At 51.0% G+C, this 27,403-nt stretch overlaps 1 protein-coding gene and 1 long non-coding RNA gene across 5 annotated transcripts in view; one reads left to right on the top strand and one right to left on the bottom strand.

Annotated features, from left to right (window-relative positions):
- Positions 1 to 17,356, bottom strand: part of DPH5 (diphthamide biosynthesis 5) — a 23,935-nt gene extending 6,579 nt beyond the window's left edge. For 2 of the 4 annotated variants that reach the window (XM_037153021.2, XM_037153024.2), the window contains exons 1-5: positions 17,130 to 17,247; positions 16,761 to 16,918; positions 11,686 to 11,810; positions 7,520 to 7,628; positions 2,251 to 2,371 (exon numbers count right to left, since the gene is read on the bottom strand). In XM_037153021.2, coding sequence (XP_037008916.2) covers positions 2,251 to 2,371; positions 7,520 to 7,628; positions 11,686 to 11,810; positions 16,761 to 16,895 — 490 coding nt within the window. In that variant the 5' untranslated portion in view covers positions 16,896 to 16,918; positions 17,130 to 17,247. The other 2 variants (XM_037153023.2, XM_037153022.2) reach the window with 2 other exon arrangements.
- LOC119054960 (uncharacterized) lies at positions 17,297 to 27,403 on the top strand. The gene is made up of 3 exons (XR_008389835.1): positions 17,297 to 17,320; positions 23,216 to 23,589; positions 23,753 to 27,403. It is a non-coding gene; the product is annotated as an uncharacterized LOC119054960 (long non-coding RNA).

Below are 27,403 nucleotides of genomic sequence, written 5' to 3'. Positions count from 1 at the left end.
TTTTCCAGAGCCTCCGAAAGAGAGATGCTGCTGTTCTGCCCCTGCCCCCCCCCCCTGTTTTTTATGGCCATGGGGAGAAGCCCGGGGTCGCCTGCCTCTTACACCTCTGGTCTCTTGCTCTGCTTTAAACCCTCTCAAGGTTCGGCTGTGAAGCCCGCAGGGAGGACACACCCAGGATCCGAGCTCCTGTGCACCCGTTTTCAATCACTCCAAGGCTGCAGACTCGACTACGAAAAGGTAAGACTGGTCTCTTTCCACATGCGAAGCACAAGGACAAAACTGAAGCACTATCTGCACTGACAATAAGCTAAAATAAGAAACCACGGCACACCAGTTGAGTGCGGGATACAGGCAAGGGCCAAAAGAAAAGAAATAGTGAGAAAAGCATTCATGGGCTGACTTTGATGTGGAATTTATTAGGTGCCCATGTGACTGGAGGAAAAGAAATGTGTTCTGGCCGGAACTGAATAAACTAGTAAGAGTTAAAGACTTTCTCTCTGAAAAAATAAACTAAAACATCCTTCAACCAATTAACTTCCATAAATATTTACTCTACGCTGTGCCAGACCTCTAGACATTAGAGCGCAAACAGGGAAGAAAACTGGCAAATTAATAGAATCACTCAGACGGGTGCTAAGAGCACGAAAATAAACGAAGTAAAACAAGGTAACAAGGAAGGGACTCGCCAGGGACACAGTGTATCTCAGGAGTTTAGGCAAAGTTCTCCAGAAAAGGGCCAGAGAGTAGGTATCTGAGGTTCTTGGGCCCCGAGTCAGAGGAACAGCTGTGTCACACTGCCACCACTGCAGCACGAGAGCAGCCACAGTGACGCAGGACGAAGTGCAAACTTGACCTACAGAGCGGCTGTCGGCTGGACTCGATCCCCGGGCACTGGCTTCCTAACTGCCTGGGACACCGATTTCCCATTTCTGCCCCATTTCCCGTTTCTGCCCCAGGAGAAGCGCCTGCCGTGGGTAAGACCCGCTCTAGGCTCTTCTAGTGAAAGGGACGGCTGCCCGGGTTCCAACAGCGCACAAGTCACACGTGACGGAGTGACACGGAACAGGCTGTCACACAAGTAGCCGGGGCGTTTTTGGCACATGGGAGCCTCTCCGGAGATCTCTGCTCCCTGCAGAGGCCGGAATCGCGGCTCTCTCTCCGCCTGTCACCTCGACCTGCCGGGCGGCTCCAGTGTCACTAAGGCGGTGCGGTTTTGCGTGTGAGCCCAGGGCCCCAGCATGTGAGTGCGCTGTGACCCTGCACGTGGACCGACCACAGGACCGAGAGCGGCGTTGGCACACTCAGAGCAAGCCGAGGCCGGTACCGGAGATCACACATTTAAAAACACGTGCACACCGCCTGCTGGGGCAGCTCCGTGGGACAGGTGGTCACTCCCGGCTCGTGGACACGAAGCAAAGGTCAGGGCCCCGCACCGTCTGGCTAGCGAGGAAGACCCTGGGACTCGCCCTCTGGTCTGGACACACGCGCCACTGCGCAGCCATCAGAGGTGCCAGTAACCTGTCCTGTCCGTCACGGGGGAGAGCTGTGACCCTGGTATGCAGACAACCCGCACTGTTCCAGCAGGCACTGAAGGGACTGTGACCCACCCGGGACAGTCCCGGTGCGTCTGCGGGCCACACCGCCCGAGTCCTTCAGAGCAGTACCTGTGCCATCGCCGTCACTGTCACGGCCGTTGCCAAGGGCGGTGGCCTGGCTTTCTCTCCGCACCGGGCACAGGGTTTGGGCAGCACGACACAGCGGGGACAGCGGGGACCGCTATGAGCACAGGCTGCAGGGTTCTCTCTGTGCTGCCACCGGGAGGCTGGGTGACCGTGGGCAGTGGCTCCCACCTCTGGGCCCCAAGTCCACCTGTAAACCAGGCGTCAGCAAGAGGGCCTCTGGGGCGCGTCAGACCCCCACACGTGACTCTGCCGGCTCCCGCAGGCCAAGAGCTCCCGGCGGAAGGCCCAGCCCAGGGCCAGGTAGGGACGGATGCCCCAGGCCAGCCTGCTGAGCTGCGGTAAACTGGCAAGACCCAGGGGGACCAAGGGGGGGGGACACACGGGGACCGGCCTGCGGTGACTGGGGCAGAAAATGTACATCTCCCGAGAGAGAATGCGCAAGCGCTGGTGTGCCCAGAGTGCCAGCTGTGGCCAGGGCTGCCGCTGGCTAGCTCCCCGCAGGGCAGTAGGTCGAGGTGGGAACAGCCCGACAACCCTGCACTGTGACTAAGGGGCGGGGCGCCCTTACCCAGTAGGCACAGCGTGTGCATGCCGTTCTGCCTGTTCTTCTTCACTTTGTCGAAGAAGCTCTCCGGTCTCCAGGTGTCTGTCCAAAACACGATGGACACCGTCTCTCCAAACCTGTACAGCTAGAAAAGGCACAACCGTCCATTAATGACGGGATACTTCACTCAGTGCTGTTTTATAGATGATGACCAAGACGAAAAGTGAGCAGCAGACTTGAGGTTGGGGACCACATCTGTCCCGAAAAAGAAAAGGCAGAACAGCTCTCTCTGCCCAGAGCAGCTGGCCCGCTCCTGATGCCCCTGATGTCCCACATGTGGTTCGGGGACATGGTACCCAGTTCACGGCTTAGCTGTGAGGCTGCTAAACCTACTGAGATCCCAGGAACCTGGTAGGGAACACACACAGGACATCCGAGCAGCCGGTGTGGCTCAGTCACCATCATGACACGCACTCAGCAGATGAGGCCTCCGGGCTCCCAGAGAGCACGCGGCTGGCGGGCCCCAGCTCGGCAGTAAAGCAGCAGCTGGGACGGAGGTCCGAGGAAGCCTGTCCTCTCTGACCCTCTGGGAGAGCCACAGGGCACACTGCTGCAGCTGCTCCCACAGCCCTGGACTTTCGCCCTCCGTCCGTCCCCTCACTGCGGAGGCCGATGAGGGGGCCTACCCTCCCCCGGTCCCTAAGGACCGCTCCCCATTGACCGTCACACAATCAAGAACTTGCTGGGCTCCCATTTGCATCCCACGGCCGGCCGTGCAGTTCACTTCCGTGAGTCCAGCCCCGAAGCTGACGCCGAGAAAGCCTGGCTCTGGATTCTGGTCCTGCGCCTCGGTGGCCGTGTGACATGCTCTTTCCAAGTCACTGTCTCTATAAACCAGGGAGTGGCCGCACACTCTCCTTCTTGCCCATGGGTTGGGAGGATTAAAGGACACTGGTCTCGGACTTTGTTATTTTAACCCTCACGCGTGTTGCTTCCCTCGACGCAACACTGCTTTTTGCTGACCCTAGAAAGGTTGTGTGCTGGGCCTCGTACAAGGGACAGAAAGTTGAATGACCATGTAGGTGGAAGGTGACGAGATGTATGTTCTTACACATATGTAAGTGAGTGAATCCACCAGGAGTCAAATGAAAGGACGGAAATTCCAAAGATAAGACCCAACTTGGGGGAACAAGTAATCGAATGCACAAGCAATTCAACTCAGCGGAGACGTGGTACTTGTCACACAGTGATTCTGTGCGTGGCACTGCAGCGGAGCGCGAGGAAAGATGGGACGAAATGAGTGAACCGAGGCATTTGCGATGCGGTGAACCGCACACGGGTGAGGGAGGGTCTGCACAGGATGGGCGTTCACCGGGACTGTCGCAGGAGAAGAGGGGCAGGACCACACCTACCAAAAATCAGACAAAGCCCCGATAAAGTGGGAACGAAGGTAAGATGACTATTTAAATAGTGATTAAAGTTATAGTGAAAATGGGAAGGAAGAAAAAAGTTTCCTGACATGCCCATGCTCTAGCAGGTGGTCAAAATTAATTCTGAAGAAACTAAAAGAGCAGAGAGTTCGTTAGCTGAGTTCTAAGGTTACGCTGCCCCGTATATGCACAGCCTACTTTGGCGTTCTCTGTACCAGGCTGGGCTTTCTCCTGTTTGTGTTGCTCCTGGACTACGACGAAACCACTGTGATGCTTCAGAGAACCTGCAGTGAGGACCATTCAGCGTGATCATCCTGAGGAGAAATGTCTTACAGACACAGAGGGACATATGGCAATCGTCAAGGTCACTTACACAAGCACAGAGAAAGTAGAAGCACTTCACGATGACAAAATTCCAGTCTTACCCCAGAGTCAACCACTAACAGTTTTTACTTCTCTTTAAAATGTTTTGTTGTAACCACAGAAATCATCGGTGCCAGGTTACATGCCCTGTACTCTTTTCTGCGTTACTCCTTATCCCCATCCTCAACGCAAATGCGGCCCGCGATATCCCATCCACTCTTCCGACGGCCTCGGCACCGCGAGTGGATGTCTCTGTTGAGCAACCCGTGTGAGTCTGGGGCCTGTTTCCTGGGCGCCAATGGGTCACTCGGGGCCTGTCAGTGAGTGTGCGCTGTTTCAGGAGCTCCTTCCGCAGGACATTGGCTTGCACTTGTCCACACGGGCTTTCAAAGGGGTCACAGACATTGGAGATGGGAAAGGCTGCCCCCTCTGCAGCAGACGTGTGCACGGTCCCTCCATCCGTTCACGCCACTTTAATGATGCTTATTGCTAGTAATCACTGTTACTGTTTATGTTATGTGGATTCATCCCAAAATCAGTTAAGATGGATTTTTTTAAGCAACGTTTCTTTTCCAAGGGGGAGCCAGGGCTTGGACAGGAATGGCGCTGTACCAAAGCTACCACAAGGAAGCCGAGATTTCCGTTCAGTTCAGTCCACACTCTGTGCAGGACACTTGCGAGGCAGGAACCCCGCTGGGGGCTTTGAGAGGCAGGCACAGAGAACCTGGAGCCCTGCCCGCACGCCTGTCACCCATGAAGGTGTCTGTGACAATGTGCACAGGCCGCTATTACCATCATGCCTGGAAAAGTGCAAGAGAACACGAAACAAGGGCACATTTGCTTTCTTTGAATGAAAGCGCCCGGGCCAAATTCTGACTTTTAAGGTGATGTAACATCGACATTTGTCATTAAAATGTTTGCTTGTAAGTACAGGACTTGTCAGTGCCAATGACGGGGGCACATCTAGGAACTGGAACAGTCTGAAGGAAGGGGCCTCCGGGCGGCCAGAAGGAAGGATGAGCACGATGCCCACGGACCGAGTGGGAGACGGGGCCCCGAGCAAAGAGCCACAGGTCTGAGCAGAGAGAGCACGCGTGCTGTCTGCTCCGGCGGGCCACGTCTCCAACAGGCCAGGCTATTGGTGGGCACGCCAATTAGCCACGTGAAACAACCATCAGAAACACAGGCCGCCAGTCATGAATACACTTACGGGGACAAGATGGAATGTTTTAAATGAAGATTGTCTCAAAAAAAAAAATCAGAAAGCCTGGAATTACATGTAAGGAGAAGCGGTGATTCCCAGCCACGGTGTGGATGGATAAGGTAGCGGCCGCCAAGCTCCTTAGTACTATTGACACTTAACACCACACGGCACAGTGGGGGTGACACTGCTGCGCCCGGGGCCACCTGAGGGACTGAGGCCCTTGGTCAGCCAGATGACCACAGACCCCTGACCTCCAGGACTGGGCAGGGCAACAGCGGGGTTTCTGCAGAAATCACTGCTCCCTGGTCTCACCCAGTGGTCCTGTCCCAGCCACGGGTCACCGCATGTTTACAGGAGAATCAACACACCCGATCACAGAAATGATGAACTATCAATGATAAACATCACACAAACGAGCATTTCGGAATTTGTGATTTCTTCTTTCAATCTGGACTGTCTGGTTCAGAATATGCACAAAGCAAGTGCTGAATGGAAAGACGAGAAGAAAACACCACACTGGAAACTCGTGATCACCTCCGGGTGGGGGACTGTTGACACTTTCAGTTTCTTCTTTATACTCATTGTTTTTTCTTAATTTTCTGTAAGTGTATATGTCACTTATTATCAAGGAAAACAGTTATTTTTATAATGGCTCTTGTAAAGCAGAAACAAAGGTAAATGCCAAAGCCGATGAATGCTTGACCTGAATAGCTCAGGAAAAAGACAACTTCGGACTGTTGTGTATGAGAAAACCCCAACTTCCCATTAGAGTTTACGTCTAAATAGAACCACCCTGCCTGGCCCTAGACAACTATTTTGTTAGAAAAAATCCTCATAATACAAATAATACAAGTGTTAGAAATATTTGTTACTTAGACATGTCAACTAACACATGAAAGCACACGTTTCTCATATTTTAATTTTGAAAAAAATCCTGAAATCTACTCACTGAAAATTGGAGTATCTCGGGTAACCTTTATCTGGAGTTGGAAAACAGCCTCTATCTCTCAGACCCACAGAGTATCAGAGCCGCTCCAGTCAGGGGGTCTTTATATTTGGAAACTCTTTTCCAAATGCACTGTTAGATGGAATGTGGACAGTTCAAGACGGTGACTGCCGGCGGAGGGGTGGGGGGAACGGGACTTTTCTCTGTTCAATTTCCTCTACCACGGAAGTGTTGGAAGTGTTTTAAAGTATAAAAAAGCTTGAATTGGCAAGGTGTTTTGTAAGTATGCATTTTCGTGGAGGACAAAAGAGCCAAATTCTTGCCAAGTTAAATGCAGCAACTAAGAGCTAGTGGCGAATACTGAAAGGCGAGCATTGATACCTTTCCTCTGGTCCTTCCGAGCCAAAGGCAATAGTACTGCTGAGATGGCTGGCCAGGATGGACCGGATCCATCGGGCCGCTCTTCCTGAGTGCTACAGAAAGTACGGCCCCTCTGCAGGTGCAGGTGCAGCTTGGGGTCCCATATGCCAATGTATCTTCTTGTTGGGGGCCCTTCTGTACATCACACATTCCAGCAGAGCACTTTGGGGAATGCCTTATTTCGTAGATACTAGGAGGCACATCCCCCTCCCCCCCCACTACTGTATCTGAAGTAGGCATGTGCCTTAACAACCAATGGAGTCTTAACACCACTCCTGGCCACAAGCCATTGTCATGGGTCATATTCGTGAATATCAGGACACACGTACAAAACTTGCAAAACGAATGTCAACATCTCGGAAGAAAATCCTGGCAACAGTTGCGGAGTATGCTGTGACCACTCAGAACTGGGACTGTTGGGTTGAAAATAACTCACTTCACACATCCATCAATAACTATCAAGCTGACTTAAAAGCCTGCTACCCCTGGGCGTTGGCTCTTTTATTCTTTTAAATGCTGTATCACAGGGCCCTGAGGGCACAGAAGATGACGCTGTGTGGAGAAGCAGGGCCTCAGCAATGCACAGAAAGTCATTCAGGGAATGTAAAAAGGGTTGTGTAATAGTTACCCAACCTAAGTAGGTTACATTTCCTTTCCACATATGCACAAATTAATATAAGACTGAAATCTCTCTCTGTAGTCAATGTCAATGGTCTATTCCAATGAGGGAGGGAAAATCTAAGTTATAGAAAAACAGTATAAAAATTTTACTATTAAACAAATTTAGTGCACACAAAGGCAGTATAAAATAATAGTGTCTTACAGTTCATGAACTGGAATACAATCTCCTTGCAGTCAGTAAAAAGGTAGAACATTCCCGGTAAGTACCACACACACACACAAAAAAACCCACTCTCTTGGCGGCCTTACCTGTAAGCCGCAGCAGCCCACGGCGTTCATTATGGAGGCGTTGTGGACGACTTGGTAAGGGATGCCCAGCTTCACGGCCCTCAGGACCAGATCACTGTGCGTGGTGGCCCTGGCGTGAGAAAAGGTCGGGCTGGATTAAGGTCACCAACACTGACTTTCATTCCTTGAAGTGACCCTCCCACTCGCGTCAATGGGAGGGTCAAGGGCACTGCTGTCCTCGTTTCTGGGCTTTCTGGCAGTGCAGCGCTGCACCCGGAACACCCCGAGGGCAGCCTCAGCAGCTCCAGCAGTGTTCGTGCTCCTGTGCCCCGTGGGCACCTGCACTGACACCTGTGGGGCGTGAGCTTGGCTCCATGGCCCAAATGGCGGTGCAGCTGGACCTGCTTCTTGACTTCTGCCCTATTTGGAGGGTTTGGTTTTGTATTTGAAACCAAACGTGCAGAACACGCTGGATGTCTTCACAGCCTGCCAATCTTTGCCTGTAATTAGAGTTCTAGCTGATAGGCTCCTGGTTGGGTTTTACACCTGTGTAGCAGGTGTGTCACTCACAACTGTCTTCCTGTGTGTGCACATTCTGCCTCTTGTGCCCTCACTGGGAATGGAACCAGCCACCTTTGGGTTCACAGGCCGGTGCTCAATCCTCTAAGCCACACTGGCCAGGGCTGAGCTAAATCTAATGATGATAATTAGACAGACTGCGGTGGACAGAGAATGCATGTCAGAGTAAACGCTGAGACTGTGAAATGCAGCGCGGCATCCATTTAGAGCTGCCTTATGAAAGAGACCCCCTCCCCCGGGTGAGAACTCCCGGCCCCGCTGGGAGAGCAGCATTAGCAGGTGTGAGAAAACCGGCGCATGCATACCAAGCAGGAAGATCAAGGGCCGGCACCCCAGGAGGCCGTCACGGGCAGATTAACAAATGCCCACCGGGGAAGCCTGTCTCTAATCATACACACACGACAAAAACTGGTATGAAAACCATTCGTGTGACTCAGAGTGAGCTTTTAAAAAACATTATGGATGCCAGTTGGAAGAAGCATCTGTAATTATCACCACCAACAGAATTTCACTACTTAACACTAAGGCGAAGGAAAACAGGCTCACGTACTTGGTGGGTTATTTAAGTGGATGAGAGGAAAGAGAGCCCAGTTTAAAGCTGTATCTCTCTGTATCACGAGTTCGTTTAAAATGACCAGATGCGGGTGGTGCACTCGGAAGATTTAATGAGCTGGCAAAGTAATTTGAGTTTGTGACACTGACATGTGATTACTTAAGCCCCTCAGATCTCGGCTATAAAAATTGGAGACAAAACTGGTATTTTATCACAATTACCTAGATTATATTGCTGTCACGAAAAGGGAAAAGCCGGGCTGAAACACAGACTGAATCCATCCTACTGAGCACTCCTTCCCATCCGGGTCCAGGAAAACCGCTGCGTTTACGGAGACTGGACGAGAGTCTCCGCGTCTGCACATGCGTCTGCGCGTGCGTACAAAGACAAAGGTGACGGTTCCCAGGAGCGCGGCTCTATTACGGCTACGTTGACAAACACCCGATTGTGGATAGAGCTACACGCCCAGAAATAGTGATAAATTTGTCTTACTATGCTTGTTGCTCGGAAATTGCTATGAGGCAATCTCAAGAGGAGACTTGGGAACGTTTTGACTGGTGGTAACAGTAAAATGAAAGTCACGGTGGCCAATTGGAACGTGTAAGAGCTGGTGTGTTCCTTTAAACTTTATTTCATAGTAACCTTCGTTTGCAGATACTGTAGTGCCATGCTGGGCTGATGACAAGAAACCCCACCGATATCTGCAACGACACGGTGCAGCTGAGGTTCCCATGCTGTTTATGGCAAGCACCATAAACTGGTACCATCCCTCAGAAAAGTAATTTGACAGCCTGTGTTTGAAATGGCCATGTTCAAAACTTCTGAAAATTTTAAATTGGTATTATAAACCTGCTTTGGAGCATCCACCCTAAGAAAATAATCCAAAGCGTGGGGATGGGAAGGTGGGAGAAGAGGGAAAGAATCACAAGCGTTGATCCGTGTGGGCAGCTTTCGCTGCGCTGGGGAGATCCGTGGGCTGACGATGACAAAGCAGGCGTTTTCTGGGCAGGGGCAGGGGCTGCCCGGTTCAACCGCGTCCCCTCAGAGGGAAACAATCCTTACGCATCTCAGTGGGCGTGAGTTAAGTCACAGCTGTACACCTTGGACTTGCAGTGTGGTGTGTCAATTATATGTCGATAAAACTGGCGTGAAAGAGATGAAAGGAGGGGAAGAAGGGAGAACAGGGAAGAACGTTGGTTTCCAGGAGACAGCAGGAGCAGACACATGGGGACCGCCAGTGCCATGGCCCAGGGAAAGGTGCAGCCGTTACAGTCGGGCTGTGGCGGGTCACAGAGAAGAGCGGCCAGACTGTTAAAAGACTTAAGGCTAGGAAAGCCACTGAAGGTGTTCTCTGGGCCTCATTTTCTCATGTACAGGATTTCTCATGTGGACTTCTCCCTTCCGTGGACTTCAGTACAGGCACGCCGTAGGTGGACTGGCAGATTGGACCGGATTCTTCATGTCTGGCCAATGACAGAGCTAATGTTCTCATTTTGAGCCCTTCAAATTGCGGTTTTACAGATACAATCTTGACCCCAGCACAGACAATGAAGGGAGGGTCTGGACCACGCATGGGCTCCCTAGCACTTTAAACCCGTGTATGGGAATGAGGGCGTGGGCTCGGTGCGGAGTGGTGCTGAGATCACAGAGAGGTTAAGAGCCATGAAAACCTCGGTAAAACGAGTCACTGGCAGGGCTTCTCCAGCAGACAGTGTTTTCTTGTGTTCCAAATGGGCTTGGAACAACAGCCTTGTAAAATGCACAGGAAATAACACAACACACAAGCTCCCAACTGGTACGAGTGGATTCGGCAGAGGTGGGTGCCTTTTGTAAAGTGCTACCCAAGTTTTACCCCTGACGTCTGGTATCCCCTCCCAGGGACCAAGAGGTGCACAGGCAGCTCCACCTGGGGCAGTGCTGGCTCACGGGCTTCGTCAGTGACCGGGCGCCGTGACAGTCAGAGACCCCAGATTACGTGTTTGGGTGACTGTGGGAACTGTGATGCCATGGAGCTGGACGTCTGGGTGAGGCAAAGGACACCACGGAAAACGTGGATGCTCTGGCAGAGTCCGCTGTGACGATGAGGAAATTCTGCAGGAGTTCTAAGACCTTTTATACAGAGGATTTCTTATTACCCTTCTTGTATTTCACTGGTTCGTGGCCAAAAAAGGAAGACAGGTACTTCCTTTGGGGGAAGACTTACTTTTACCGAAAACAGTGTCAGAGGCTAAAATTAAACTCCTTAAATCGTTGTAAGTCTATGACAATCCAGTATCATCTGCAACCAAGTCTAATGAAGATACACAACCCCTGGGGCACCACATCGACATAAATCACATTCTTTCTGACAGACGCGCGCACACGCAGCTCCATTCTTTTGAAAACATCCTTGGTGGTGGGCTCACAGGGATTCAAGTGTCAGTACATCCCTTAAATCTGTGACATACATCTCGGGTCATGAGCTGGAGACAAAGAACTCTCCCATCTGGCTCGACATCAGAGATTGATGACGCCTGACCAGGCCAGCGGAAGCCCACCTTCTTAGTGACCAGGAGGGGCAGGGCTCCCAATGTACAGGAGAAATTGAAATCTGAGGCTTGATGGATGATAAATTCAAGGCAAGGAAAGTGATGGCAATATTGCTAAATATTAGATGATTAAGAAAGAAAAAGACGCCTAGACAAAGGAAGCAGAAGGTGCTTGCAGTTCACCCGCCAGACACAGGGCAGGTGTGGCACTTGATCCGGTCACACACCTATTTAACAGTGACACACCATTCAGGGGTTTGATGCTGGAAGTGATCTTCTAAAAGACACTTGATCAACAACAGAGGCGATACATACAGAGGCGAGAACGATCACACTCTTGTCAAGTATCTTTTCTACATCAACATCAGAGGTAATGAAACTACAACACTTTAGGCAGAGCCTATGTTAACCGAGTCCTTCATCGAAACCTGGTGAGTAAAAGGTTTTAAATGCAACGGAATGATTGTTACTGATTTAAAACAACAAAAGTAAATACAAGGAAAACTCAACTGTCTGCTTTGACTTACCCAAAGGGATCCCCAACCACGAGGAATGCAATGTCGGTGCTGTCGGCATCCTTTAAAATATCGTCTGCTCGCTGCTCCACGTCTTCTCTATCAGCAAGAATCAGCTCTCTTCCATAGAACTCTTCCTACGGAAGTAATGCCAATATCCGAGTGAGACAGCAGGTGACCACGGCCACACACATGCGCGCACACACGCACACAGAGCAATCTCTGGGGCTGGTGTAGTCTTGGCAATGCCCCAAACACAGACCACTGCCTAGAACTCACCAGCATACATGATGTTGTCATTAACCTTGGTCTTTGGGGCAACGTTCATATCCCAAGAGGAGGTCAATTTCTTAACATCTGAGGCTTTTTGCATTTTCATTTCACCTCTTAATTTGGGTCCAACCGGTCAGGCAGAACACGGCAGGACGAATACAGAACATGTATGTATGTATACACAGTAATACAGGGTAAATATATTAAAAAAATAATCATAAACGTGCATGGTAGTTTGGGTTGTATTCAATTTTCCATGGGCCCCTGGCTAAAATAAAAGGTACCATCGATGAGAAAGGAGAGAGTTAAGATGTAGATGTAAGTTGTTGACAGAAGCAGCAAGCATTCCCGTATGATTGCAGGAAGGACTCATTTACAACTGTGTTTCCTAGTTCCTGCTCAGAAAGGAAGAGTGGCGATGGCGGGAGCGTTCTGACACACAGGAAGCCCTCACGCAACGTGCCCGGAGAACCAATGCCCCGCAGCCTGCCCTGGAGAGCAAACCCAGGGGCTGCCCTGCCCTGGGGGGAGGCGCCCAGGTGAGGACAGGGCCCGGGGGCTGGCGGTTGTGCCACGGTGGTTACGGTGGTTACGGCTACTACCAGGGTCAAGAATCTTACGACCGATTTCCTGTGGTGTAATATGCAATTCAAATATAGTCCAAGTGGAGGCACAGCTCAATAATACTATTTCCTACCCACCGAGGAGGACGGCCGTGACAGAGGATGCCTGGTCCTCGGGGGTCTGTCGAGCAAGTGACTAAGTGAGCAAACGCATGAGCGTGTGAAGACCAAGTGTGATGGACAGTTCTTCTTTGAGGCTTCACTAGAATCTGTTTCTCGAAGGTGGAAAAAGATCCTTTTTTTTCCTCTGTGATCCTTAATGTTCCAAAAGTTCCCATGACAGGATATTTTTACGGATGAAAAATGTTCTCTTTATTTTCATCTCTACCACACAGTTTCTTAATCACCAATTCTTATATACCTTTAATTTTACGAACCCAGTCAACTTAACAGTTGTAGACCGTTTATATTCACATTCAAGAGAACCCAAAAATTAGAGAAATGAAGGAAATGATGGTTTTTTTCTGAACTTTTCAAGATCAAAGAGCCACCCACCACTAGCTTAATGCTAGCAGCAATCTATATTTTATAAATGGCTTACGAATAGAAAGCACCCCGTCCAAGACTTCTTCACACATCACTCCATATTTACCATTTATCCTAATTTAAGAAATATTTCATTATATAATCGAGACAATAAAACATTTAAAAAAAATGTTCTTTAAAGAGAAACATAAACACCTCGATGTGATCACGTGGCTGGTCCTCTTGAAAAAATATCTAAGAAAGAGGAGAGACAGCCTGGGCTGATGTGGCTCAGTAGATTGAGCGCCAGCCTGCAAATCAAGGGGCTGTCGCTTCAATTCCAGGTCCAGGACACAGGCCTGGGTTGTGGGCCAGGTCCCTGGTGGAGGGCATGTGAGAGGCAGCCACACATTGATGTTTCTCTCCCTCTCTAAAACAAAAATTTAAATCTTAAAAAAAAAGAGAGAAGAGATAGCAAAAGCAGTAAAGAGACTGGTATTATATTATTTTTCATTTACCCACTTATTTGTTTATTCACTTGAACAATAGTTCTTTTTATTTAATTTATTGGGTGACATTGGTAAATAAAATGATACAGTTTTCAGGTGCACAACTGCACAATACTTCATTTGCACACTGTGCGGTGTGTTCACCACCCCAAGTTCCTGTCCATCACCACTTATGGCCCCTACATCCTCCTCCACCTCTCCCTGCCCACCCTGCCCCCAGAAATCAGACATGTTCCTCATGCGCAGCCTCTGTACCAGACCCTATGCTTGATGGTGGGGAACAGCAGTCCGGATCTTAAACTTATGTTGTTCTTGACCCAATGCCCAGGTAGCCGACTGCGGTAAAATCCCAGCCTGGTCGTCTCCATTCATGAAAAGGAAGATGAAACTCAAAATTCACTCTTGGCTTGAAGTTGGCAAGTTTTGTATAGGAGGGAACAGGGTAAAAACTGTAAGTTCAAATTACTTTTGGGTATTTCTGGGAAGATACACAAGAAATTAGTAATGACTCCTTCCAGGAAGGGGTACTGGGATAGAAATCTTTGGATGCATAGAGCTTTACTGTCCTTTGAATTTTAACCATTTCACGTATTATTAACTAGTCAAAAAGCAGAAGAACAGAGACCCAAAGTAGTATATAGAAACAAACTGGAACCCAAAAACCTAAAAAAAACCCCCAAACCAAAAATCCCTTCTAACATTTAAAGATGACATAGACAAATCAGGAGCTTACACAGGGGACTGAGAAAAACTGAAAAGTAGAAGTAAAACCAAGAGGAAGGTGTGTCTTGAATGCCGGGTTCCAGGAGCGGTCAACTCTGTCTAACAAAAGAGGTGAAGCAGATGAGAATTTGGAGCTGTCTCCGGAGTTCTCAGCTTCTGAATAGTTGGTTGACAAACAGAAACGTTTCAGAACAATGGAAGTCAGCCTGCAGGACTGAGACATGAGTAGTAGAAATGAGGGCCATAAAAGTACCTGCTTTTTCAAAAAGCACTGGAAAAAAAAGAGAATAACTGTTGGGAAAAAGGCTTAAAAGAGGAGAGTTTTCAGAATGGACTATATAGGAATATGCCTCAGGCCCAGGGTAGAAGGATATTCATGCAGATTGAACATAAGAAAGAAAGAATAATTGATGGGAGGTTAAGTTTCCAGAAAAAGAGGGAGAAAGAAGTTGGCAAAACACACATCTAGACGGAGTCCATCTTGAACAGGAAGGGAACCTCATGTCACAGGTCATTTCCTAAGACTGGAGGGAAGACAGGTCCAATTGCCGGTAAGGACAAATGGGGAAATGTTAGCAAAGGTCACAGCTTACGACCTCGGTTTTCTCAGCGCGAAGTCCCTTACTGTCCTCTTCTCTGTCCCTTAACATCAACCCACGGCCGGTGGACAGGACCAGGAAATAGTGGGCCGGCCTCCAAGTGCAACAGGGTAGGAAGAAAAGAGAGGGAACAGACCCACCCGGAGAAAATGGAAGTGGTTTCAGTTACGCTCAAGAACGAGTAGAGTGAATTCGGGCTCTTCTCCATGCTGTTGCTCACAATTCTTTCACCTTCAGCAAAGAGTGGTCGTCTTCTTCCCCTTGTCTGATCTTATCTACAATAACAATACTTGTGATAACTCACTGACCTCACTGTGATTGGGCACTGTTCTGGGAACTTATGTATGCAGGAGTTCGTTTAATCTTTACCACAATATGAGACAGGCTCAATATTTATCCCTTTTACAGATAAGAAGAGCACAGAGAAGCTAAGTGCCTGCCGGAGTCACAGAACCTTAGTTGACCGCACAACATCACACGTGTTACAAAGGCGCGTCACCTGGAGGGCCACAGCGATCCCTGCCCTCTGCAGATAGTTGGGGACCCCAAAGTTAGTCCCCTTTAGCCATTTACCCTGCAGAGCTGTATAAATGTGACCATCTTCTATTTGGACCATGCTGTAAGTAAAGCAAAACAAAACTGCTGGATGCATTATTTTAAAACACAGCTCAAAGGCTGTCTATTCCGTAGTATTCCCGACCGTCATCACAGCATGGAGCGATCTTGTCTCTTACATGTATTCCAACTGTGATTAATGACTAGTTAATTATTGAATGTGAGGCAGCCTCTATTATCTAGTCGATGAGAGAAAGAATGTGGACTTAATAAGATCATCTAAATTTTTTCCAGCAATATAATTTTATAGTTTCCCCTTTCCACTGTGAATTATTACTTACATCTCCCACTATTTACGGATTCCTGGGTATGATATAGACACATCATAAACCACTTGCGAACAAAAACCATAGTTTACATCTCTGTATAATGCACGTGGGTACATTACAACGAAGGCATGTAAGTTCATGCTTTATCCACAGAAATTGCCTAAAGAAGTCCGGTTGTATATACTAAAGCGAAAACTTTTTCCTGGATTCATCGGTTCCAGTTTTATTAACTTTCCTGCCCTTTTGACTCTGAATCTGAGAGGACAGAGGACTTGGAATGCATTAGGTCACTGTTTTGTTTGGAAGACTTCAGACACCAGGCGGTCCCCAAATTCCCTCCTTCCTCCTATAACTAGCTCATTGATCTTTTCATCTTAATTTACATTGTACTTGGTATTCGATTATGAACCCGAACTTAACCCCTCCTCCAAAACTGAATGAGCCTTTAATGACAGCCAACTCTGATGTATGATACACCCACAAATGCTATGGTTGCCACCTCCCAGGATCACTCAGTCCGCACAGTTTGGGTATCAGCCTTACTGAAAGATGTCTATTTAAAAGTAAGACCCCTCTGGAGAGATACAGGCAGAAAGGCGTTACCATTCCCTACGGAAATACTTCAAAGGCGGAAGCTCTCAGCTTGGTTTCTGAATATATAACCAAGTCATTAAGGCTGTGTCAGCTCCTCATTAGCACTCAACTCAAAAAGGATTCCTTGGCTATGTCATGTAATAGGGGATTATGATAACTATCCCCAAGAGTGTAAAATAACTTCCCTTTCTTATTTACTGGAGAAAGCTGCCACATAAGACAATGAACGCTCTCATTTCCTACGTCACTTGGCTGGTGCAAGATTTCCATTCTCATTCTCCCCAAATGCTTAAGAAGCAGGGGACGCGTTTTACAGGGTTCGAAAAGCAGACCTGTCAATTCGGTTCCGCTTAGTGTAAGGAAAATCGACTGCAGGGCAGCTTTCTCCCGGGAGGCTGCAGACCCCCAGGCACCTACCAGGGCTTCCTTCCCCACAGTCAGGACAGAGGTGTAGGCTTCCAGGTACACACGGCTGCAGCGTCTCACAACCTCCAGGCCCTTGACTGTGATGTCTTTGGCATCGCCCAGGCCCAAGCCAATGAGGTAAAGCATTTCAAAGTCCAGGGGGAGGGAAGCTGCAGGAAAAATGAACAAGAACACGTGTCAGCTACCCCGAGGGCACCCGAAGTCTAGGGCTGAACACGAAGATGAAAACCCAGCAGCAGGAGGAAGAACCGCAGGTCTCAAGGAGTGAGACTGGGGAGTCTTACTTCCACCCTGCTTCATAAGGATCGGAATAAATGCTCTTAAGCAACCCTGTCCCGTTTTCTTTCTTGTTACACAAACCTAGCAGCCGACAGTCACCCGGGGAGAGGATCGGCGTCGGGGTCCCGTCCTTCCCAAATTGCAAAGTGCCGCTCTTCCGAAGGAGCGGATCAGTGCCTAACGAGGACCCACGCGGCCGCTTTACCTGCGGTGCCGCAAAATGCCGACGCCTTTACGGCACTTTACGGCGGCTACCGTGCGGCGCGGAGCTGGTGAGCGGGTCGGGAGGTCGGGTGCGGGTTGGACCCTGGTTGACCCTGTGGCTGCCGGGGAACGGAGGTTAGTCCATTTAGAGCCCTCAGCGTGGCTTTTGGGGAAGGGCGAAGCCGGTGTCTTCGGTGTCTCGGACTTAGGACGGGGACATGAAGGATTCTGTGTTCCTCCGGACCCCCGACGGGAGGGATTTCCCCGGGGCAGCGTCCCTTTCCCGCTCGAGTCTAGCCGCCCGCCTCCGCGGTTGGAGTGTGCGCTTGGCACCCCCGGGGCCGTGGGCAATGTTTCCGCCTATTTGTCCCCGAGACCTGATTGGGGGAGTCCCTCGGGGCGCTATCCGAACTTCCTGGGACCTCCTTGGGTTCGGGCCTCCCACACCCTCTGTGCTGGAGAGGTGACCTTTGAGAGGGCTCGGGGACTTCAGATCTCGCCCCAGGGGTTTCCTCCGGGGAAATCCTGTGGAGTAGATGCTGAGAAGTAGCTTGGAGATCGGAGATGCCCCTCGTGAAGTCACCGGCGGCTGCATCCAAGGCGCGGTCCAGCTTGCCGATCTGAGTACATGGTGTTGATTACTCAGAATTCTCCTGCTGTTTTCCCCCCCTTCTCCCCCCAGTTGTCTTGTGTCTCGCCCCGCTCTGCTCCCTTACGCCTTGACTTGTTTTTTCCCTGGGTCCCATCCACCCTTTGCGCGTATTCTGTCCCCTCTTCATTACATGGGTCCATCCTTCACACTATAAACAGAAGTTAATTTCAAGGGCATCGTAGACCTAAGTGGAGAAACATAAAACTATAGAACTTACAGGCGAGAACACAGGTTGGAAGTATTTGTGAAATTATGTAGGCAAAGACTTCAGTTGCCTTATCTGTGCAGTGGAGCCAGCAGTACCGTGGGTCACAGAGGTTTGGGGAGGATGGATGCAGGAAGGCATATCAAGGGCTTAGCCTGCTGCGGTGCCAGACAATCAATAACCTTGACATATTGCGATAGACTTTGAAGTCAATTTTATAGTGATCCAGTGTCCGTCAGATTATAATAGGACAATTAGCATCTTCCCTTTCACCTGGATTGGTTCTTACTCTTTCCCGTTCACCGAAGTTCCCTGAAATAATTACGCAAGTTCATCCACCATAGATGAAGTGTTTTATTCATTCACAAAGGGTCTTCTTAAGAAACCATTATTATGCTCCAAGGTACTCTTTGTTTTTAAAAAACTTGTTTTTTAAAACAAGTTGAGCACTGTAGATTGGGTTGGCGTCCCTGAAAGTGTCGACTTGACAATTTGCTTCAAGTAGCAGATGCTGCAGACGGGGTTTATTTCTTAGTATTTTAGTGCAGTTTACCAGCGAGCAGAGAAAATGTTCACCTGGGGCCTAAAAAACTAATTTCTTAAAGCTTTTTAGCTTTAAGAAGCTGCAGTAGCAGACCCCTTGCAGATGGGCCGTCGCCACTGTGGCAAAGTCCGCAGGTTCAGAAGTACAATTTGATGCCTGTGAATGTGTACCACCATGTGCCCACCACCTAGGTCAGGATGTAAACCCTTTGGCCATCACAGAAGGCTCCCCCTGACCCCTCCCAGGAGGTGCCACTCCGCCCCCCCCAACAGCCCTCATTATTTGACCTTCGTGCCATAAATTGGTGTGTCTGTACAATTGCAGTCATGGTGCAGTGACCTCTTTCATGTCTGGCTTCTTCAGCATGACGTTAGTTCATCCATGTTGTTTTATATAGCAGAAGTTTCTTTTTTTTTTGCTGAATAGTATTCTCCCGCGTGATGTGTCATAACTTCGTTCTTTTTTTATTGTTGTTGGACATTGGAGTCATTTTAGTTTGGGGTCAGTATGGATAAATAAATCTGCTGGGAACATTGTTATATCTGACTTCTGTTGAACATAGCACTCATTTCTGTTGGATCTTGTGCCCAGGAACTGGAATTGCTAAGTTATAGGATATATGCGCTTTTACCCTCATAAACGGTGCCGGCAGCTTTCCAAAATGGACAGCTTGCAGTTCCACTGTCTGCTGGTGAGAGTTCCAGTCTCTCTGTATCCCTGCCCACACGTGGTATTGTGAGCCCTTTGAATTTTAGTGGGCATGTGGATATCTCTCTGTGGTTTTACTTTGCAGTTCCGTGATGATTAATGATGGTAATCACCTCATGTGCCATTGATTTTTCTAAGTAAATTTTTGTTTTTTAAAGGCAAAAGTATTTCCCCCATCAGAGTGTTATTTCAGTGCTGGGTCTGTACCTGTGAGTAAACCCATTTTCTACTAAGACACTGTCACCTCTAGCACAGTGACTGTGTGGCCTGAAGAATAAAGTGATACCCAGGGAGAGCCCCACGATTGGGGCGCCCTTCATTCTAGCCCTGCTGCCAGAAGCCATGTGAGTTTGGACGATTTGCCATCCCAAGGTGAATGCTTTAATCCAGATGATTTCTCAGACACACAGGAGGATACAGGAACCTCCCTTTGTGGAAGAAGTGGGCTGGAATGGGAGGATCCCAGATCAGCAGTCAGCTCAGCCTGGGCTCTGCAGGACTTTGCTTTCTTTTATGGGACTAACCCCCAAAGTAAGTCTCTTCCTTCTCCTCCTCCTCCTCCTCTTCCTCCTCCTCCTCTTCCTCCTCCTCCTCTTCTTCCTCCTCCTCCTCCTCTACCTTCCTTTAACAGATTTTGATGTGAAAATAAGCAATACCGTAATTCCTTATGCCAGGAACTTAGCATAACCAAAATATAAGAAATCTTAAAACCGTATAAGTTGTTATTCAATGTGTGTGCTAATCGTCTGTGTGGTCCTTGGTTCCTCTACTTTAGCCGTGTGGTCACTTACAATATGGACAGATACTTGTTCCCATGATAAATCTAGAAACTTTTTAAACCAAAATGAAACCCCTGTCTCTATCAAACTGCAGAATTTGCACAAACTTAATTTTCTTGGAGTGGATTTGGTTTCGAGTTTTCCAAAGCCAAGGCAGGCAGTGGGGTATGATTCACCCTAACCTCATTTTCTTGCATTTGGCTTTGTTTATTTGGGTTTTTTGTTTGTTTTGCAGTAAATACTTTTTGTTGTGACTGATAGCAGTGTTTCCTTGCAGTATTTTTAAACTACGCACTGTCAGAACGCATTCCATTTTTTTTTTTTAAAGAATGGCTTATTTGGATCCAGTCTCATATAGAGTCTATTTTAATCATATCTTTGCTTCTGGCTATTCCTCATCTTTGGGCATTCCCTAAATTATACTTGCTGAAATTCTAATGGTAGAGTCCGCACTGTTGTTCATTCCATGTATACCAGTTGCAGAAACAGTAAGAAGTTGTAGTTGGAGCCTGGGCTTCAGGGTGAACTGCGGCACTTGAGTCTGATTCCTCTTATCGCAACGGGACTTTAGGAAAGTCCCTGAATTTTCGGGTGACCTGTGTGTGGAATTCAGATAATAAAGTCACTTTTCTCCTAGAATTGTCATGTGGATTAAATATTTGACAGCCTCGAACAATGCCTCATACTCCGTAACCACTGTGTAGATGTTGGCCGCCTTTGTGAACAGTCCGTCTTCGGGGGTGAGGGTGAGCGTGCAGTGGAAGCCCGGGCGTGTGCCCCGAGGTCTGCAGTGCAGTCAATACGAGTGGTGCTCTCGCCACACGGGTTTTCTCTGGCTGGTTGGCTGTACACAATTTCTGTGTGTTAAGCAAAATTGGGACCGCTCTCCCCACCCCACAAAAAAAGTGAATTTACAAGGAGGCTATTTGGTGCTCAGAAGACATGAGTTTCTAGGTCTTCTGGAAGAAGAAGCTTTTTCCAGAATCTCAAAGGTTTTCAAGGTTATAATGTAGCTGACATGCTATTGGTAATGAAAGAAGCAATAACTGGTATTAATAACTTTTTAAAGATACTAAAACTTTAAAAATTAAAAAAATGAACTTTTTTTCTTAAATGACGATATGACGACCTGGGTCAGTCCCTCACACTTTGCCCTTGGGTCAGTTCAGCCGCATCCATCGTGGGGCTTGTCTGGGGTGGGGCGGTGGGAGACTCTGGGACCCACTCGGTTCAGAGAGAGGCGGCGAGACTCCTTCCTCACCATCAGAACCGTGCCGATCTGGATGTGTGCCTCACGGGGCACCGTCTGGGCCCCCGTCTGGCCTCCCTGCGTGTCTCAGTTGCAGAGTGTCCTGCCTGGTACCTACGTGGTCCCTCCCGCGTTACTTCCAGGGGGTGAGCCACACGATGGATGCCCGTCTGCTGAGAGGCTTGACTCCTCCTCGCCCTTGGCCTCATCACACCATGAATGCCTTCCCCTTCACAAAACAAGACCCCCCCCCAAAAAAAAAGCTGCTACTGCCCTGCGGGAGACGGTCAGCTCACTGAGGACGAACAGGCTGAGCACGGCACAGCCTCGGGGAGCGCCGTTCCCTCGGGGGTGGTGGCCTGGGGACTGTTGCTTGTGGCTGTGCTCCCGCTTGAGTGGACACCTGGAGCTCGCATCACAGGTTACTTGTTAGGTTTGGTTTTGAATGAGTGATTCCTGCCGTCCCGTCACATGGGGTGGCGGCGCTTCTAAAGGGGGGTCTTCACGGGACAGCAGGTGCGGAGACCGTTGCCGGGTGTTTGTAGTTTTCTGTGATTATCTGATTTACCTGCTTTGTGTCTTGCTGCTGGTCACTTTGTCCCAACTCTCAGCACCGCTCACCGCCGTGTGTGGCCGGCTCCACGCGGAACACTGCGCCTTCCTTCTCCATCCCTCATCCTTCAGTGCCAGTGCGAAGCCCCGCCCACCCACCCACCTCACCTGCGCGGCACTTTCTCACCTGCCTCTTCTGGTTCCCTCTGATAGCCCGTTACTGCTACACGTGACTTCTGTTAGACTACACGTTCTATTCGTCCGTGGGTCCCCCGTGCCTCCGGGCCGGCTGCGTGAGTCTTTGCAGGACGCCTGTCGAGAGCAGCGCAGGCGGAGGTGCCCAGTGGAACCCAGGGCGGAGGCGAGGATCAGGGAGGGGACTGGTCCCCAGTCGCTGTGACCGTGCGTGAGGGCCAACCAGTCTGGAATGTCCTCGGTGGCAGAGCCGAGTTGAGACGTGTCGGCTGTGTACTCACCGTGGCTGACCATGAGCACGGTTGAGTTGGAGGCGAGGGCAGGGGTTGGTTAGAAGCTGCTGTGCCTGCCTTAGAGGTTTGTGCCAGCTGTCGGGAGAGCAAACTCAGGTGCCGGTCAGCAGTGCTCTGCACTCATTGGAGTCGTGTTTAAAACCACAAAGAAACGGATCCTAGAAAAGCGCTCATTCAGTCTTTCCGGGACGGCCTCACATTTAGTTATTGTAAACGTAAACTTCATTTCATGGTGAAATTCCCACGAAACTAGGATGAGCTGCGGGGTTTTCCTTCCCCCCTGTAACCAGCTGGACACAGGAAGAGGTAGCATTTCTGCAAGTCACTGGCAACACTTGGACACCCCTTTCCCAGAAGCCCCCTGAGAGCTGGGCTGCCCCCTTTCCTGAGGATTGCGGGTTCGACAGATGCGTGCACAGCCAAGAGCGCTCACCGGGAGCGGAGATTTAGCCCGGTTCCTTCCACAGCTAATTGGAAACCTGATGACACCTAGTTGGCTTATCTGCACCTGATTTAATACGAAACACCATTTGTTTAGAGGAATGCATTGGCCATGTGTCCCGTCCTCTCCAGGAGTAAGAAAAGCATAGTTCCTGCTGGCACCCTCTAGAGATGCTACCCGAGTGGCAAACAGCCCGATGTAGGGCTGTGCTCTCGGGCTGACCTGGTCAGGTGCAGCGGTGCTCGGGGTGCAAGGCTCGCTGGGGGGGAGCGGGGGATGCGACGCACTGTGCGCAACACTGGTCCAGTAGCCTGGCCTAACTCTGTTCTTCTCGTAATGCCTAGGGGACACGTGGAATCTCTTTCTGGATGCTCGACTGGTCACCAGATGGCCAGAGTCAGCTTTGTCGCTGTTTGGGGAGCTGCACCGGTGGGGTGTTGTCCAGGGACCCTAACTTGGTGCAGCCGGGACGGCCTTGCAGACGGACTTCGGCCTCATGGACACCTTCCTGGATTTCCTGGTTTACCACAGAACCAGTGTCTTAGCACTGACCGGCCCTCACTACACTTGCCTTTCCTGAGACACACAAACTCGGCTGCCTTTTTGTCAACTTGACTGGCGTCGGGGAATGGCAAAGAAGGTGCGCTCTGACCGGGACGCCGCTGCCTGCTTTCAGATGCCGGTTTGAAGACACGTGGGGAGCGGACAGTGTGGAGAGGTAAGTGGGTGTGGTTGCCTAGGCCCCTGGAACACCTGGGACACCCCAACCTTGCGCACTGGCTCCTGGGACTCTTCCGAGCCCTGCAGACACAGGGGCCCCTGCGAGCCCGGCTTTCGGGGCTCACCTCTTCCTAGTGACCTGTCCTTTCTGTGCGCCACAGGCACTCACTGCTAGTTAAGCCGCAGCTCACGGCCTGGAGACGGGCGTACTGTGCACGGAGACCTTTGCCGAGGCCCCTGCAGCTCATCGCTGTGTCGCAAGCCTGTATTTTCAGTTTTGGTGTTTAGCCTACGGTCGCACTCCTTTCTGATGTTGCTGAACAGCCGCAGGTTTGCTGTAATAATGAGAAGATTCTCGCTCTTGTTACTGTCGCCTCTTCCTCAGTGCCCTTCCGGTGAGTTCCTGAGCTTGGGCTGCAGGGGCCACAAGGTGGCTGCTGCCCTTGGTCAGACCCTTGGTCAGCGAGCGCCCGTTCCCGGGAGTAGTTGACCTTGAGTCGTGACGTCAGTGCGGCTTCTGCAGCGCCCCCCCACTGCCCCCCGTGGTGCCTGTCACCCAGGCCGCAGCGGTCCTCATCATGGGTGAACGTGGGTCCCTCGCCCTTTCTCTGGCTCGCTCTGCGTCTCCTCCCTCTCTGTGATGTCACCTGCGCCCTCCCCCGCTGGCCTTTTCCCCCCAGTGTGTCACAGTGTGCCCCTCCTCTGACCTTTGCCCCCTCCAGCCATGGCCCACTACAGCTCCTGCTCGATCACATTCGTTCTCGTTGCCCCCAAATCACTTTTTGGGTGACGGCTTCCCTGTCCGCACGTGCAGTCTCTTTCCCGCTCGGCCAACTCGCAGATTCAACCCCCGCCTGCTGTGCTCCGTCGTCCCGCGGCCTCCGAGCCTGTGCAGCACTGACCTCTCCGCCCCCCAGAAGGGGCTCCCCAGGGCGGGCCCCTCACATACCTCCCTGTGTCTCTCGATTCTGATTCCTTCTTTCTGTCCCGATTCCAAGGCCTTACTGTTTTCCTGCAGAATTCCCTCTTCCCTTCCTCAAACTGATTCCAGTCTCCTCTGATACGGAATCTGTTCATGACTCTGCTCCAAAACCTCTTCTCTGCAACACACCTCCTACCACTCTGTCCCTGCCTGAAATCCTGCGGTGCTTCCCGCCGCATTGAGGACGCGCCCACGCTTCTCAGCCTGGCAGATGGGAGGCGTTCCGTGTCTGGGCCCCGTGGCTTGGAGCTGAGACCGGGAGCACTCCACGCCGCCGCTCACACCGCCCTGGCTCCGAGTCTCGGCCCCCTTCCCCACACCCACGCTGACACTTCAGGCCAGAGGTCTCTCCTGCCGCATCTCTTCCTCATCCTCTCCTCTGGCGTGGACGCACTTCCTGGCCCGAGTTCCTCCCGCGCACCAGCCAGTCCCACCACAGGGGTCTGTGCCCACCTCCCCGCCCTGCCGCACGTGGTGCACCTGTGGTCTGCACCTGATAAAAGCGTGTCGGGTGAGACTGTCTGACGTCCGATTTACTTCACAGATGATCGCCGTTGTCCACGGTTGCAGTACATGTTACAGATTAGGTGATGCAAAATAGGGTGACTCTGGAAAGGGCCACAACCCTGTGCACACGGAGCTGGAGGGAAGGGGAAGCGGGCCAGGTGTGTGCTGGTGGCACCCGCAGGAGAGCCTTTTCACCGTGGTATCTATACCGGCTGCTTCGGGTCAGGCCCGGCTTCAGCGGCGAAGGGTACCGTCCCCCACACTGCCCTCGTTTCAGCTCCGGCTGCAAGCTTGGGGACTCCCAGGCTCCCCTCACGTCCGACCAGCTCGTCCATCACAAATGCGGGGGGATTGAGGACCAACTGGGGCTGCGCACGGCACTCGGGCACGCTCTGCGCAGCTTACGGTTTTCCTAGAGCAGCAGAGGTGCACACCAGGACCAGCCAGAGAGGACACTCGTGGAGGGAGGTCTGGAGGGTCCCCGGTGGGTTGGTGCTGCAAGCTCTCCCCTGTGGGGCCAGAACTCGCTCCCCGCACGCAGACCGACGCGACAGGGCATTGCAGAACTGCTAACCTGGGGGCTCGCCTGAGCCTCCGTGCAGTTTCATTGGGGGCTCCCATAGAGGCATGATGGGCAGCTGGCCATGAGCTGCACTCCACCTTCCCATCCCACTCCAGAGGTGGCGCTGAAAGCCCCACGCTCCCAATTCCCTGGCTGGTCTTCCGGCATGGCCAGCCGTGGCTCTGAGTCACTGGTTCACGGGAACTGTGAGAGCCCACAGTGAGTGACAGACGAGTCACGGGGGGTTCCCGGGATGGGGAGGCTGCCCTGCAGGAAGCTGGGGGAAAGGCCACCCACGTTCTTTATCCAAGTCACAGGCCGTCTAAAACAGCCTGGCCGCCAGAATGCAAATCATGTTGATAGTCCAGAATTGGTGTGCATGTGTCTGTTCTTACCAAGAAAGGACTGTGAGCCCTGGCCGGCGTGGCTCCGCTGGTCGGAGTGTCGCCCCATCACCCAAAGGTTGCGGGTTCAGTCCCCAGTCTGAGCTTGTATGATGCCCGGTCTGGGGGCATACAGGAAGGAACCCACGGATGCCTCTTTCCCACACAGCTGTTTCTCGCTCTCTCCCTCTAAAAGCAATGAAAAAATGTCCTCAAGTGAGGATTAAAAAAAAGAAAGGATGGTGATTCAAAGGAAATGAAAACAGGACATTGAGGGATTCGCCCTCCCATGCATGCTCGTTGCAGTGTCATCCACAGCAGCCCAGGCGTGGAAACGGCCCCAGGGGTCCATCAGCAGGCGGGTGGGGGAGGAAGGCGCACTGGCTCGTGCTCCCCGCTGCGGGATAAGGGACCCCTGCCGCATGCAGCAGCCGGGCAGACCGAAGGGGAGGACAAGTGCTGAGTGCTGTCCCCACGTGTGGGATCCGAGAGGTCGGATGCGTACAAACAGAAGAATGATCACCAGGAGCGGGGCAGGGGACCGTGGGAAGGTCGGTGAGAGGGCGCAGAGTTTCGGTTGTGAAGCGAATGAAGCTGAGGACCTAACGGGTGATGTGACTGTAGCTAACAACACTGTGCGGGATCATTGCAATGGGCTAAGAGGATAAACTCAAATGTTCTCTCCAAAACAGGAAGAAAGAGACCCGCGACTCCTGTGCCGATGGAGCCTGGGTGGCACTTCAGTACCAAATCGACTGCGTGACTTTGCACTTGGCAAAGTCTGCTAGAGGCTGTCCAGACAGGAGAAGTGTACCAGAGTTAGGGAATACTTCCGAGAGAAAAGAGTCAAAATATGTATGTCTGACCAAGGATTCGTATCTGAATAATTGAGTCCCACTTATAGGCAAAACTCCCTTTTCTCCTTTACTCTGGCGTGGCTGCCTGGTACTCCTGACCCCACATGTGCGGGGCTTCCCACAGTGGCCGTGTGTCCGACACTTCGCTGCACGGGTCACGGCTCAGCCATGTGTTTTCCAGCACCGAGCATTTCTTCCAGTCTCAGTAGATACCAGTGGGGTGTCCTATGGCTTAGCTCGGTCCTGACGCTGCCTTCCTGGGAATGGGGTCAGGCCACAGGTTAAGGGCTCAGACCCAGGAGAGCGCCCCCTCCAGAGGTCAGGGGCGAGTCCAGGTTGTGCTTCTGATGGGATCAGAGGCTCCCAGCATCCTGTTTGGGTTTGGTCACTAGAGTATAGGACTCAGAGAAACACGCTCCTTAACTAAATCACTGCTCAGCGAGAAGGGGTATCACTCGAGAACACCCAGATGGAAGGCGCATGTGGGGCGCAGGGGACGGGAGGGGGCCCGGGGGCAGGAA

Source organism: Artibeus jamaicensis, unplaced genomic scaffold, assembly GCF_021234435.1.
Source record: "Artibeus jamaicensis isolate MK-2021 breed Jamaican fruit bat unplaced genomic scaffold, CSHL_Jam_final scaffold_1689, whole genome shotgun sequence".
Lineage (NCBI taxonomy): Eukaryota > Metazoa > Chordata > Mammalia > Chiroptera > Phyllostomidae > Artibeus > Artibeus jamaicensis.
This window is presented reverse-complemented; position numbering and strand designations above follow the sequence as displayed.